This window comes from Thunnus maccoyii, chromosome 19 (assembly GCF_910596095.1).
Source record: "Thunnus maccoyii chromosome 19, fThuMac1.1, whole genome shotgun sequence".
Taxonomy (NCBI): domain Eukaryota; kingdom Metazoa; phylum Chordata; class Actinopteri; order Scombriformes; family Scombridae; genus Thunnus; species Thunnus maccoyii.
Genome location: NC_056551.1, coordinates 3,851,567 through 3,865,125, shown reverse-complemented (window position 1 = coordinate 3,865,125; position 13,559 = coordinate 3,851,567). Strand labels below are relative to the sequence as shown.

At 43.4% G+C, this 13,559-nt stretch overlaps 1 protein-coding gene across 3 annotated transcripts; it reads left to right on the top strand.

The window, feature by feature from the left end:
- The first annotated feature begins 851 nt into the window (after positions 1-851).
- On the top strand, positions 852-12,657 carry taf1c (TATA-box binding protein associated factor, RNA polymerase I subunit C). 3 transcript variants are annotated; one of them, XM_042395763.1, is made up of 15 exons: positions 852-1,301; positions 1,940-2,051; positions 2,511-2,560; positions 3,532-3,627; positions 3,866-3,933; positions 4,063-4,328; positions 4,632-4,763; positions 4,844-4,961; positions 5,077-5,148; positions 5,280-5,415; positions 5,691-5,819; positions 7,576-7,774; positions 7,995-8,132; positions 8,516-9,984; positions 11,112-12,657. In XM_042395763.1, exons 1-15 carry the CDS (start codon positions 1,185-1,187, stop codon positions 11,364-11,366), a joined length of 3,357 nt encoding a protein of 1,118 aa, XP_042251697.1. In that variant the 5' UTR covers positions 852-1,184; the 3' UTR covers positions 11,367-12,657. The 3 variants fall into 3 exon arrangements, with proteins under 3 accessions (XP_042251697.1, XP_042251699.1, XP_042251698.1); XM_042395764.1 differs by lacking the exons at positions 852-1,301; positions 1,940-2,051; positions 2,511-2,560 and having other exon boundaries at positions 3,570-3,627; positions 3,866-3,898; XM_042395765.1 differs by lacking the exons at positions 852-1,301; positions 1,940-2,051; positions 2,511-2,560; positions 3,866-3,933 and having other exon boundaries at positions 3,543-3,627.
- Positions 12,658-13,559: the final 902 nt, after the last annotated feature.

The window sequence follows — 13,559 nt, the reverse complement described above, 5'->3', positions numbered from 1 at the left end:
TTTACTAACGTTATCAAGCGAAGAGAAATGTCTTCCCCACGTCCTAGTAACGTCTTTGTTCTCCCTCATGGCAGAGTTTACAACTCTTGTCAGTCTGGTCTCCCGCTGTGATTGGCTACCTCAGCCTTCAGCCGCAGTGACGTCGGGTTGCGTTTCTCCAAAAGTTGACTCTGGCTCAACTTTCCGGCCGCAGTCCGGTGCGGCGCCGCAGCGGCCAAAACGGCCGCAGCCGAGCCGCACTACCCCCATTCAAATGAATGGAACGACTGGCGTTTTGGCCGCACCGCCTGATTAGGTGTGAATGCAGCCTTACTCTCAATTGGTTTCCCCTGCTAATAAAGATCTATCTATCTATCCATCCATCCATCCATCACAGCAGGTGGAGGGGTTTTTTGTCCTAAACTGAAACAAGACATCCGATATGCGCTTTTTGCCTTCAAAATAAAACCGAAGACGACTACGTTTTGAAAGTTGTTTGTTTGTTTTGTTTGTTTGTTGCAGCCAGAATCTCTTGAAAAAATGTCCCTATCCTATGTGAAGTATGGATGACAATAATAGTCTCACACTTTTAATTCTCATTTTTCATTGCAACATCGACTCATATTACGTTATCTAGTAATTTTGTTGTTTCCCATATGAGTTTATTTACATTTTTCTGTAATATTTTGTTGTTTTCATCCTTTTAAAGATTAAGAAAAAAAGAAGGAACGGTAAAATAAATATTTTTAGCGCTTTGAGATTCACTACAAATGAAAACTGCGGTACAAATTAAGTACATAATAATAACAATAATAAAGGCAGACCGGAAGTCTTATTGTTTTGTTTGAGCTACTCAATGTATCAAACTTCACTGTCGTCTTCAGGTCGCGACTATGCACACACGTGTCAAACGATGCAGTGAGGAATTTGGACAAATTTGCCACCGTTTCGGCGACTTTTCGGATCACCTTAGTCGCTTTGACGTGGACAAGTTGTTGTGTGACGTGCTGAACGTGTGTCATGATGATTATAACAAGAGAAACGCGTTTATTTGTCCTCGCTAACGGCGGAGGGCTGGGGAGCTAAGTTAGCATTAGCCGAGCCGGAGAACAGCATGTTCAGACTTGTTCCCAGACACACGAGCGAGGGAACAACGACACACAGCATCAGAAAACGGCTATTTTAATTCGCTAATAAGAAACAAAATGGATTACCAGTTCCCACAGCAGCTTTTTCCTTCGTTTTACAACTGTGGACCGCCGGATACGGTCCTGAAACACTGTGCAGGAAATTGGGGTTGCTACGACCGAGTCAGACCTCAGGTGGGTCAGCTGTCAGCTGAGCACGCTGCTGATCACATTAATGAGAAGGGAACAACTATTACTGTAAACCTATGGTAGTATTTATATGTGAACTGTGTATTTATAAATGTATTGGACGATTTATAATAGCTTCCAGACTTAATGTGAAATTACTAACTATATTGTATTTTTCACAAGGACAAGGACTTAAATAGCAGACCCAGATTTTAATTGTTTAAACAGAAAATATATTGCAATTAATTGCAATATATTTACCAAAAAAGTATTGTATTGCTAAAATTCAGAAGTACCATCTTTATCAATGGACAGTCATTAACATGAGTTAACAAAAACACAGCCAGGACAACGACAGTAGCAACAAAGATTATACATTGTGTGTGTGTGTTTGATTGAAAGTTATGTATAATGAAAATATAATTTATGACTAGTAAATAAAAATTTGTGAGATACAATTTTAACTTTTCTATTTTATTTTTTGTTACACAATTTGCAAACTTGATTTTTTTTTTTGGTTAAGTTTATGCTCAGATAGTTTTAGCTTTTTCTAAAATGTTTAAAGATAATTCAGGTTCATTGTTAGTTTTTGTGTTCAGTAGTGTCTTAATACACTGGAGTCATTGGTGTGATTGTGGTTTCAGGGCAGCTCTGGTCCTCTCTCCAGCTGGACGTTTACATCCAGACATCAGGTCAGAGGGGAGACATGGCGATACACCGAGCCGGTGCCGATTCCCCTCCTGTCTCCCAAAAACTGTGAGTTCCAGACAGATGCCTTTGCCTCACCCAAGGTTATTCAGGTCTCAGAGATTAGTCTCTGTTTACCCTGCACTTCAGATCAGGAGCACTGAAGCAGGACCGACTCCCACGTTATAAATAAAGATGAAAAACTTTCACTGTATTTGGTATAAAAATAGAGACAAAATAAACTCCCAAATATGCAGTAGGATGTTCTGATAAAACCTAGATTTCCCCAAAAATGTTTCAATATCTATCAATCCATAGAAGAATTAGAGAGTACATTTTGAAAATGAGTTTAGAAATAAAGGGCACAAAATTGAGATTTTTTTCCTCTATATTCATCAAATCATCCTGAAGAAAATTCACCATATTTGTTTCATATAAACATCCTGAATCCAGTCGGACATTTATATTATTGAATTCATCTTTATGTGTCTTTTCTTTTGTTTGTCACACCATATACATTTTTTCCAGCTTTCCTTTGGTCCTCGAAGCCTCCAGATCCGCTGGACTTCACAGAACATGTGAGTACAACAGTTCAACACATAAAAAATGTGTATATTGTGTTCATTGTATTTGGAACTGTGCAAATACAAGACTCATTTCCTTACTGGGACTTTAAAGTAAAACCTGATCCAGGTAGAATTTATCTCTTTAAATCGTACTTAGAGACATCTGACATGCTTTGATCAAAACACCACAAGCATCAAGCACCACAGCAGCCTTGTCGTCCTGTCTAAAGGGCTGAGGGCTGGTTTGAGTACCCATCCCACCCACCTCACTCTCCCCTCTTCTGCAGGGTGTGCTGGCTACCATGGCAACTGTTGAGTGTGAAATATGGCTGCTGGAGAAAACATAGCAGTGCAGCAAACACACCAAACGCCTTGCATTACTCGCACAAGTCTGACCGCAGGATGATTTGTGTTTATTTGCCTCAAACAGCCAGAGAGCAACAGCAGGCACTGACTAGTGGTGATGTTACTGAAGCTCAGCCTGAATGAACCCAAAATAAACTTAGATTTTGCCGTGATTTAATTGCAATAAACAGATCAAAAGGATGCTGAAATATCTACATAATGATGCCAATTTGTAAAAAGTCTGAATTCATCATTTGTCAGGTCATTTAAAGGCATAAATATGGCAGCGATGTTACTGTTTATACACATAGAGATCTACTTTAAAATGATATAAACTCACCGGCATTTAAGATGTTTATTATTGATGACAGCAGCTGAGATGGTGTGTGACTCCAGTGTTTACTTATCTCCAGCTAGTTTGAAGATAAATCCACTTAATCCCAAAAGTTTAAAAAATAAACTCCTCTTGCTGGTAAATTGCTCTGAATCAGAGCAGAATTGGTTGTTTATTCCTCCTGAAGATGAGACAACGCAGGACTCTCTGACCTTTTGAAATAATAGAACCAGTGTGAATGTAGCTGAGCTGTGCAGCCTCACATCAGGTTTATTAAAAAAAAACGTATTTGTATTGTACTCAGATGCAGAACTTCTTCATGGATCACTGCCAGGACGCCTTCGGGTGCATGAGTGAAATTCTGGGTGAACATTTCAACTTCAAAAAAGGAGAAAAAGAGGTGAGTTAATAGTTTGTTTGAACGCTGGTCAGATAAGAATTTAGACGCTTTCAGCTCTGGAAGCTTCATCATTTGTAACTGAATTTTATTAAGTATGAAGTATTAAGCAAGATAAATAGAAATAAAAACCCTAAAGAAAAAAAAACAATGTTCTAACAAGGATAGCTTTGTGTGTGTGTGTGTGTGTGTGTGTGTGTGTGTGTGTGTGTGTGTGTGTGTGTGTGTGTGTGTGTTGCAGAAATATCGCAGAGATTCAATCAACATGTGGAAGGTGAGAAAGTTCCTGGACTTGCTAAATCTTAAAATGTGAGTGGACCCGATTGGTCAGTGTGAAAGTGATCGTCTGTAAATGTGGGAAGATTTGACATGAAATCAATAAATATCTTTGGTCGTGTGATCGGTGATTTTATGTCATCGTGTGTCTTTTTCCCCCAGATGCCAGCAGACGTATTCCTCCAGATCAATGGCGGCGTACGGCGTCCTGCTGTCAGACACCGTGCACGACATCCCTCCGGAGCTGCTTGGAGCTCTGCTGCACGAGGAGCTGACGGAGCAGAGAGACCGCCTGCTGTTCTCTGAAGGAGCCACAGGAGGCGCTCTGGCCTTCATCCCTTTCTCCCAGAGCAGCAGCAGCAGCAGCAGCAGCAGCTCTCAGCGTGGCTGCCTCCTCTACCCTGGAAACCAAGGACTGGACCGCCTCAGTATCCTGCAGCTGGAGTAGACAACATATCGGAGTATTGAGACAAAGGTTTAATGAACAGAAAACTAGTGCTGACCCAGTTCATTTATTTTATTACTTTATTGACATCAAATAATCAAATAGAGCTGAATGTCAGTCTTTCTAAAATCCTCTGATGCAGGCAAGGCCAATAAGATTCAGACACATCTTGTGAAGCGGTTCCTTGACAACACGTTATGGTTTATAATAATGAGGGAGGTGGAGGTGCTGTTGTCCCTGAGTGCTGTTGTCCCTGCTGTTTCTGGTTCTTAACACAGTACCTCAGACTTCCACACAGTGGAGCTGCAGCACCACAGAGGAGGTTCTTCCTGCGTGGACGCCAGCAGCAGCGAGCCGCTCAGCTTCAAACTGAAAGGCCCCGTCAGACAGATCAGCTCGGCCTCGCTCCTCAACGACTGTAAGAACAAGAGAACATTTAAAAACATCAGGAGCCCATTGTGGTTTTCTAGACATTGAAACATGTTTGTATGTTTGCAGGTTGTGTTGCCGTGCGGTCGGATCATCTGTGTGGAGTTTGGAGATTCAGTGAAAGCAACGAACCTCGTCTGCTGCAGGTGGTCAACACCAAAGAGGTGGCAACCTGCGTCAGCGTCAGGTTAGTGATCACCAGGACGGAGCGAGGGTTCAAGCCCCCTCTGCAGCCATGAGGAAGGGTCACAGAAAGGAAGTTAAGGTTTTAAATGAACGTCTTCTCTGCTGTGTGTTGTCAGTCCTCATGTTTTAGGTGAAGTTCTGGTGGTGAGTGAGAGCGGAACAGCAAACCTGTGGACCGTGGGCAAAGGGTGAGGACGTTCTGTCGATTGTTTTAGAGAGGAAAAGGTGTTAACTGACCTCACAGATTTTATTTGAACAGGTTTTATCTGCTGAAAGTCTGTCGTCATAAGTCAAGCTGAAACTAACTCTGCCCCGTCAGGATACAGAAGATTCGGGAGGAGGACAGCAACCTGTATTTCAACGCCAAGTCATCTTGGCGATGGTGCGAGTTTTCCGCCCACCCGAGGGTGATGCTGTACGCTGACAGGACAGGGGTGGAGCTCTCTGACATCAGGGTGAGACAAAAGGTTGAAGCTAATGTGTTGTGTCAAATTTAGTTCCTACTTCAGTGCAGACAACACAAGACAGAGCAGATGAAACTCTGTCCAGCTTAGAGAATGAATCCATCTGACATCAGTCATTCTCTGACTTCTATCACCACCACCAGGTTGATATATTTCTCACTCTGCCCTCTCCCCCTTTACTTTTTCCTCTCCTCTTTCTGTCCTCCTTTTTCTTTATTCTATCTCACCTCCCTGTCCCTCCTCTTCCTCCTCGTCCGTTCCTCCAGGTGAGCCCTGCCTCCAATCACACTCTGTTTCGTATAAGCAACACCTCCGAGTGTCGGAGTGGAGAGAGACTCATCCTGACCAGATACCTGGGAGATGTCCACTCCTTCCACCACCTCATCACCACTCAGGTACGTTAATATCAACATCACGTTACACACAAACAGCATTTGTCCATATTTAGTTCAGACCCGTAAAATTTCATTTTAAATTCTAGTAGAGATCTCGAAATTTCCACAGATACAAATTATGTCTAAATTGATGCAATGATGAGTGAAGACAACTAGAATATTTCCAGTGGATGGAATGATGAAGCCATGAAAAACAAGTCTTGGGTTTGAATATTCCTCTCAGCCAGTTTTCAGTTCAGTAGCTGCATGTCAACACTAGAAGACACCAGTATCACCAGTATATGTCTGGAGTTAGTTTACTCTGTGGGAGGAAAACAAACAACTCATAGAACATAAAGGTTTTTTTTGTTTCATGAACTAAAATTATCATATAAATGGGCTAGTTAACGATGTGTCAGGGCTTCATTTAGAAACTAGACGAGACAACAAGACATTTTGAATGATGGGATGCACTCTGGGCCACAGACAGGGTTACATTGTGCTTCACTCCTGCATCCATTTTTAGGTTTGGATTCCCGCCCTCATAGAGTCTGCCAAGTCTTTGGAGGTTTTGCGGTTAGAACGGGGATTTCATAACATTTTAGCAAATCCACTTATTGAATTTGCATCCGTTCAAATCCAGCCTGGTGTCAGTCCTCTGAATTACTGACAATACCTCTGATTGATTGATTGATTGATTGATTGATTGAGGCAGAAACTGATTTGAGTGGGAGCCTAATTAATGTTGATTAAATATGTATGTGACTCTCAGAAACAGCCTGTTGACTTTTACACCTTATTTCTCAAGAGCCACTTGCTCCGATATTGGAGGTCCCGATTCAGAACTGTTAAACCTGCAGTGCAGAACTTAAACATATGAACGTCCATTACATTCAAGCCCACGCCAAATGAGTTCACACAATGCTGATTAAGCCTATCACTGCCAGATAAACCTCTCTGTATTCCATAATGTACAGAGTTTTTAATCTGATGTTGGGTTTGACATTCCTGCAGTGATTGGATGGATACATACTGTGCATGCTGTGTGGGCAGAGCATGTGCACTAGAGACTTGCAGCAGCCAAGCTGGCTAACTTCCAGTTAGCTCTCTGCTAACTTGAATGGTGATAAAAATACTTTAATCGTAATTTAATTGAATCGTACGGCTTCTAGACTTTCCAAATGTCATCAGACCGAATGGATCAAATTCTGATAGTGAACAGAGTGGTTTCACAGGGGTTGTGTGACGCTCAAAATAGTTCATCTACCGTTTTACAGTAGCAACAGTAGCGAGTAGGTGATGACGTACAGTAAGCACATGTCCACAGTGTTGTTGTAATCACTCTCACTGCTAGAAGGGGGAGACAAAAGTCCCACACTGCTGCTTTAAGTTGATCAGCTTCAATTGTTTGTATGATATGAATGAAATATAATCCAGTAGATTCTGACTCCTGAAACTAACGTGACCTGTTAGCTACTAAAACACAGTTTCATTTACAAAACAATATTTTGTTGAGTACAGATGCCACATGAACCAGACAACAGTTTCATTTTGGTTTCATAGCATTAACATCAGATAGCTACAGCTGATACAATCTGCCACCAGGTGTTATTTTCATTTTAACCTGAGGTAGTGTCGGTCAAAATGACATCAGATTTGATTCCCGTGATCTCACAAAGTTTTGTCGAACCACCGTCCCACCTAAACACCTGTCCAGCTAACACATCCTGCCGGGTGTCGCACGAAAAGCTCACACCTCTCTCTCTCTTTATGTCAGCACTCAGCCTACATCATGGATGAGCGTTTTCCCTGCATGCCCATGCTCAAGTGGGACCACATGATGCAGTCCCCGCCAATGTTTTGTCACGTCCTCCCTGGCTCCGCCTCCTCTGGCTCAGCGGCGGGCGGGTCCGGAACCACTAAGGTCCTGCTTGGCTCCCAGAGTTCCCAGGAAATTACAATGCTGCAGTACTCAGGTCAGTCCACAGGGGGCGGCGTAAAAAGTCAAATGAACATTGGAATCCTGTTGTTCATTTTTAATTCATTTAGAGTCAGTTTTAAACTTACAATTTTCTACCAGTTAGTGTTAAATGTCCTAAATGTTGCAGCATATTGGATCATTTGTAAAAGAGCTTTTCAGCTTCATGTCTGTGTGTAACACTGTGTGTGTGTGTGTGTGGGTCTGTGTGTGTTCAGGAGGCAGAGCGGAGGCCTGTTTCAGTCGAGGTCCTCCTCAGGCTCTGCTCAGACCCAAAGACAGTTTGAAACACCTTCCTGTCCAGATCCCTCACCGCCTGGACACAGCAACCAACAGACTGTCAACACCTGCCGCAGGTACGGAGGGGCCGCGGGGCTCTGTGTGTGTGTGTGTGTGTGTGTGTGTGTGTGTGGGTGTGTGTGTGGGTGGGTGTGTGTGTGTGTGGGTGTGTGTGTGTGTGGGTGGGTGTTTGGGTGGGTGTGTGTGTGTGTGTGTGGGTGTGTGTGTTCCTGTGTTTGAAGGTCTGAAACTCAGATTGGTATTCAATTATAGTAAATTTAGATTTCATTAGATTTTACTCAGACTATATGAAGCACTAGCTTGTCATGTACAACACATAGATCAGATAGCTGTGGAGTTCAAAGGCTTTTTTTTTTCTTCATAATTGACAAAATATACCCGACTGTTAAAAAATCCTTTTACACACGTGATGTGGCTCAACTTTCTTGTTTGTCGTCAGGTCTGACTTGTATCCAGAAGAGAGGAGGAAGAGAAGGAAGTGGTGAGGAGTGTATCTGCATCCTGCAGCTCACAGAGGCAGGAGATATTTTCTATCAGGTCCTTGAACCCGACCAGCCGGATACCTCTCAACCTCCAGCTGAGGATGAACCCCTGTCTCAACAAGAAGCCAAAAAACTGCCACAACCAACACTGAAAAATGCCACAACATCAGGCAAGATAACAGCAGAAAAACCTCCGACGTCACAGGTGACGCTGCCAGATTCTCAGCCGGTGGTAACGGACACATCGAGCGACGAGGACATAATCGGGCCGACTCAGGGTGTGACTATGCAGAGGTTTGTGCCTGAAACACCAGAGAGAGAGAACGTGTACTCTGACGCTTCCTCCGAGGATTCAGAATCAGAAAGGAAAAGACGAAAACTGAAGAAATTAATGCTGCAGGTCGTCGTCAACGATGATCCAGAGCTGGATGAGGTGAATGGATCGGATGCAGGTGCGAAAGATGGACAGGTGAGTAAAGATGAAGCTGATGATGCTGGGGAACCCGGCAGTGTGGAGGAAACGGTCGGCGGCTCCGGCAGTTCGAGTCACGTCGATCCCCCCGAGCAGCAGACTTCAGTAAAGCTCAGCGACGGCACTCTCGTCACATGGAAACACTGGCTCCAGAAACTGATGCACAAGAGCCGCGAGAAGAAGCCCCGCCCGCACCGCCTGCCGCATTTCACAATCACGACCGAAGACGTCCTCCACCCGTCCGATGACAAAATGAGAGATGTGACAGAGGAGGAGCGTGTGCAGAGCCTGAGGCGTGATCTGAGAGCGTGCATGTCTAACCGCTCGCTGCTGCTTAATCGCGCCATCTCCGCCGGGCCCGCGGATACGGTGCCGCTTCCAAACCTGGTGGACACAGAAGACTGGACCGACCAGCTCAGCCACCGCCTGACCATCTCCTGGCAGGGGGAGGAGGCGTGGCGGGCGTGGTGGGAGGACAAGCTGGGCCTGAACAGGGAGCAGAAGGTGCAAGCTCTAAAGAAGAAGAGGAGGAGGGAGAAGGAAGCGAAGAGAGCCGCCGGCCGACGCCTGGTTCTGTCCGGGAGCTTCACCTCGTCTCTCAGCTACCAGTCGGAGCTGGACGACTTCTCCGATTCCACCGGCTGGTCTTCCGCAGCGAGCCAGAGGGCGAGTTCGGACACAGAAGGGACGGGGCCGCTGTCCCAGCTGCGGGCCTTTATGGAGGAAGGGACGCCAAGAGCCGACACACCCACCACCGTGCAATCTGACACTCCAGTTCCCACGCCAACCGCCACACCTCAGAAAACCAAAGATAAACAACACGATCAGCAGACTCCCAGCGGCTCCCGCACCCCCTCCCTGTCCCAGACACTCAAACCTGAAGCCACACCGGTCAGTCAGAGGAGGAACAAACGTCCAGCAGAGGACTACCTCAGCTCTCTGTTCGCACCACAGGTAAGAGAGACATGGTGTGTTCACTAACGTGTCATGTAGGCCTGCGACTAATGATTACAACATATCCATCCAGTAGACACAGGAGCTGTGGTACACGTTGCTAGGAGCAGTTAACACAACATTTGTCATGACGATAGATTAAATATGTCAATTGAAGAGTTATTTCTGTAAGATGAATGTTTACAGCTATGTCCATCTGTTTGCTGCCTCAGAAAGATGACATCCCCATGTTTAATCCCGCCCACAAATCTCTGATTGGCTGATTGTTTCTCCATCCACGAGCACAGCAGCAGATTTATATAGGTCATAGTAAAGAATGGAGATGTGGGCAGTGATACAGAGACCTAGAACCAGGCTAGTTCATGACAGGCTACCTCTGAATAAGACAACACAAAGACTGACTTCCTGTTAGCCTCGGCTACTAAACAGCAGCATCTTATTCTAACTGTTAAGATGCTGCTGGAGACATTCATAGTATCGCATTATTTCTGTCACATAAAAAGTGACATGAATAGTTGTGTCAAGAATGAAAAAGGAGAGCAAGAGAGAGAGAGAGAAACCCTGATTCCTTTCTCACGTCTGCACAGCTGACCAATCACTGTGTGAAGTGAGTTTGAATGTCAGGGCTGGACCTTTACAGAGGCACAGTCTCCCTAATCTGCTGTCAGGAAGTTGTGGGGGAGGGGGGGAGGGGGCTTCCAAAGCTATTTGACCATCTGACAGGCACGTCTGGAGGAGTATACAAGCCCCTTCAACTGGTACACAATGAACATTAGCACAATAACAAGCTAAAGGTTAGATATTACTGTTTAACAGCCTAAATCCAGTCAAGCCTAACAAATTCCAGATTAGACCAGACTGATTACAGTGTCGCCCACATATCCTGCAGTTCTGTCGTGCCCATTGATGGCTTTTCTTCCTTTATTTTGACAGTGAACAGGGAAACAATAGATTTGACAGGAAATGAAGGGAGGGAGAGGAACCATTAGACGAACAAGGATGAAAGAGCCTTTAAAACACAAACATATAATTTTATCTTCATACTCAGAACATTGTTTGTTGACACACAGACGTAAACGAGATGCTTTTCATACTGTACTGATGAAGCTGTTTCCGTCCCTTTCCAGGACGAGCCCTCGCAGCATGACGGTTATTTCCTGGAAGAAGGGAGCGCCGTGCAGCCCACACCTCCACCTACGGCCTCCTCATCTCAGCTCCGCAGCTCTCAGTCTCTCTCTCAGAGGAACCTCGGGGCGAGTCTGTCTCAGGACACCTGGTTGAGTTTCTCCCAGCCTCTGTCCTTCTCCCAGAGTTCACAGGGTCGCACGGGGCTGTCGCAGGCATCCCAAACAAAGAAGAAGAAGTCTCGGATGGGGTTTTGATTCGTCGGTCAGTCTGTCCGTCTACGGAGGGGGAGTGTATTGTTTTGGAAATCCTAAAATTCAAAATGCAGAAGCAGGACTTTGAGGATTTTTTCTTTGGTTTTCTTACAACTTTCAGTGTTCGTTTGGGTTTGAAAGTGCAGACGCAGCTTTCTTTTTTCTTTTCTTTTTTTTTATCTTCAGTGACACGAATAAACAAGTCTTGAAGGATTACCAGAGTTTGAAGGCATCCTGTCATGAGGACATCCAACCAGTCAAATGATTGACTTCTATTTGACTTGGATGGAAGTTGTGCCTCCTCTTCGATGCCATCATCTTCAAACTTGAAAAACAGCCGGACCTGGAGCCGACCAGCCTCGAATTAAATGAAAGTTCTTCAGCGTCTTGATCTGCTTCAGGATTGTAAAACAGATCTATGATGGTGATATTTATCAGGATTGTGATTACAAAAATATGAACAGGACATGTAAACTGGATGTAATGGAGGACTTCATGTTGGAAAAGGATCCGTCAGTGTTTGTGATCCCTGAAGTCGTCTGGAGGCTGAAGATGACTGACTCATTTGGTAGGACTGAGTGGAATTTCTTATCTTTGTTTTGTGGTTGTGTGTTTCGTCTGCCGTTGTGATGCTGCTGGACTCGTTGTTTTGCTTTTCAGAAGGCGCTGACTCAGCAAAGTGACTCAACTGATGTTTCACGCTGTTTTGACCAATTTGTGTTTTACTGGTTCACTATTAATGTTACAACTATGTCAATGTTGACATAGTTTTGCATGGACTCCAGAGGATGCAGCAGTTCATCAGGAGACTTTTGAGACTTTTTATTGGTTGAATCTGAGATAAAAGCTGAAAGGAAATGAGTCAAATAAAATCTTAGACTCCAAAATAAATCTTGAGTCAACAGCAGTGACGTTAAACAATACGATACTAAATGATTAGAAATAAAAAAAAACAGCTGTTTTGTTAGGAATAAAAGGACATATTGATGCTGTTCCTGGCAGTGTGACAATGCATTTCATCTTCTGGAGCAGCATCTCTGCTCTGATTGGCTGGTTTACTGGAGACACTGTATGACTATGAATGTATGTTATTTCTATCTTGTTATAAGCTGTTAAATATTTAGTTTGTAATGAAAGTCTGGATATATTTGGTGACATTTGCCTTTTCCAGTTCTTCTCAGATGTTTTTTTTTACTTTGTTAAATTAAAGAAAATGTGCCAATGATAAAATATTTTATGAAACTTTTCTACATCTGCTTTTCTAAATAAAAGTGAAGCAGTCTGCTCAGAGGAAGCTTGAGTTGTCATTGATAAACTACATGAAGCTTTTCAGTCAGTATTCTGAAAGACAGTGAAGGCCATGAGAAAAACACTTCGAAGTATGAATCACAGGCTAAAAACAAAATGTTGGCAGAATTATAACATATTATTTCTCCCAAATTCTGACATTTATTTTGGAAGGCTCAGTTCGCCCTTGTTTCTCTAAAATACGCCGGAGTATTACAGCTGCTGTGAGGTGGAAAAAAACCAGATTCAGAGAACAAAGTCAATATATTTTGGGGGAAAAAGGCACATTGGAGAATTACGTTGTAATTCATTGAGGAAAAAGTCATATTTCCAGAATAAAATCATAACCTAATAAGAAGAAGTAATACTTAAAAGAAATAGTCATAACTGTAAGAATAAAATTGTTAATATTCTGAGAATCAGTTGAGTTATTAGGTGATATTTCCTTTGGTACTCAGTGTTCCTATTACAGAGTTGAGTGGATGACCTGAGGCTGTTTCACTGATACACACATTAGAGTTCAGGATAATGAAATGAAACCAATTACATAACATGTTATGAGTCCATAAACTAACCTGTTGTGAAGCAGAGGCTGAATAACATAACTCATAATACTGGCAATTGTAGAATTATGATGTTATCTAACTATCTTTATATTCATGTTACAATTTTCTCAAAATATGACCTGAATCTGAACATCAGCTCTAATACTGTGGTAGTAAAGTGAATATTTGCAGGAGGGTTTGATGTGTGTTGGTCTCTCTGCTCTGTGAGAGTAACATCAAACTGAGTAAATCACTTGTTTATGTGACTTATCTGCATCATCTGCTTCAGTCTGATGTAGTAAACGGATCCAAGAAAAACTCAGACATGATATAAAAGACAGACAACAGATTTAAAAATAATATT

Excerpts from the sequence above, each read along its gene's own strand:
- taf1c (XM_042395763.1), top strand. The coding sequence starts at position 1,185 with ATGGATTACCAGTTCCCACAGCAGCTTTTTCCTTCGTTTTACAACTGT. Across the intron at positions 5,820-7,575 it reads ACCACCTCATCACCACTCAG|CACTCAGCCTACATCATGGA; the intron begins GTACGTTAATAT and ends TCTTTATGTCAG. Across the intron at positions 7,775-7,994 it reads TACAATGCTGCAGTACTCAG|GAGGCAGAGCGGAGGCCTGT; the intron begins GTCAGTCCACAG and ends GTGTGTGTTCAG.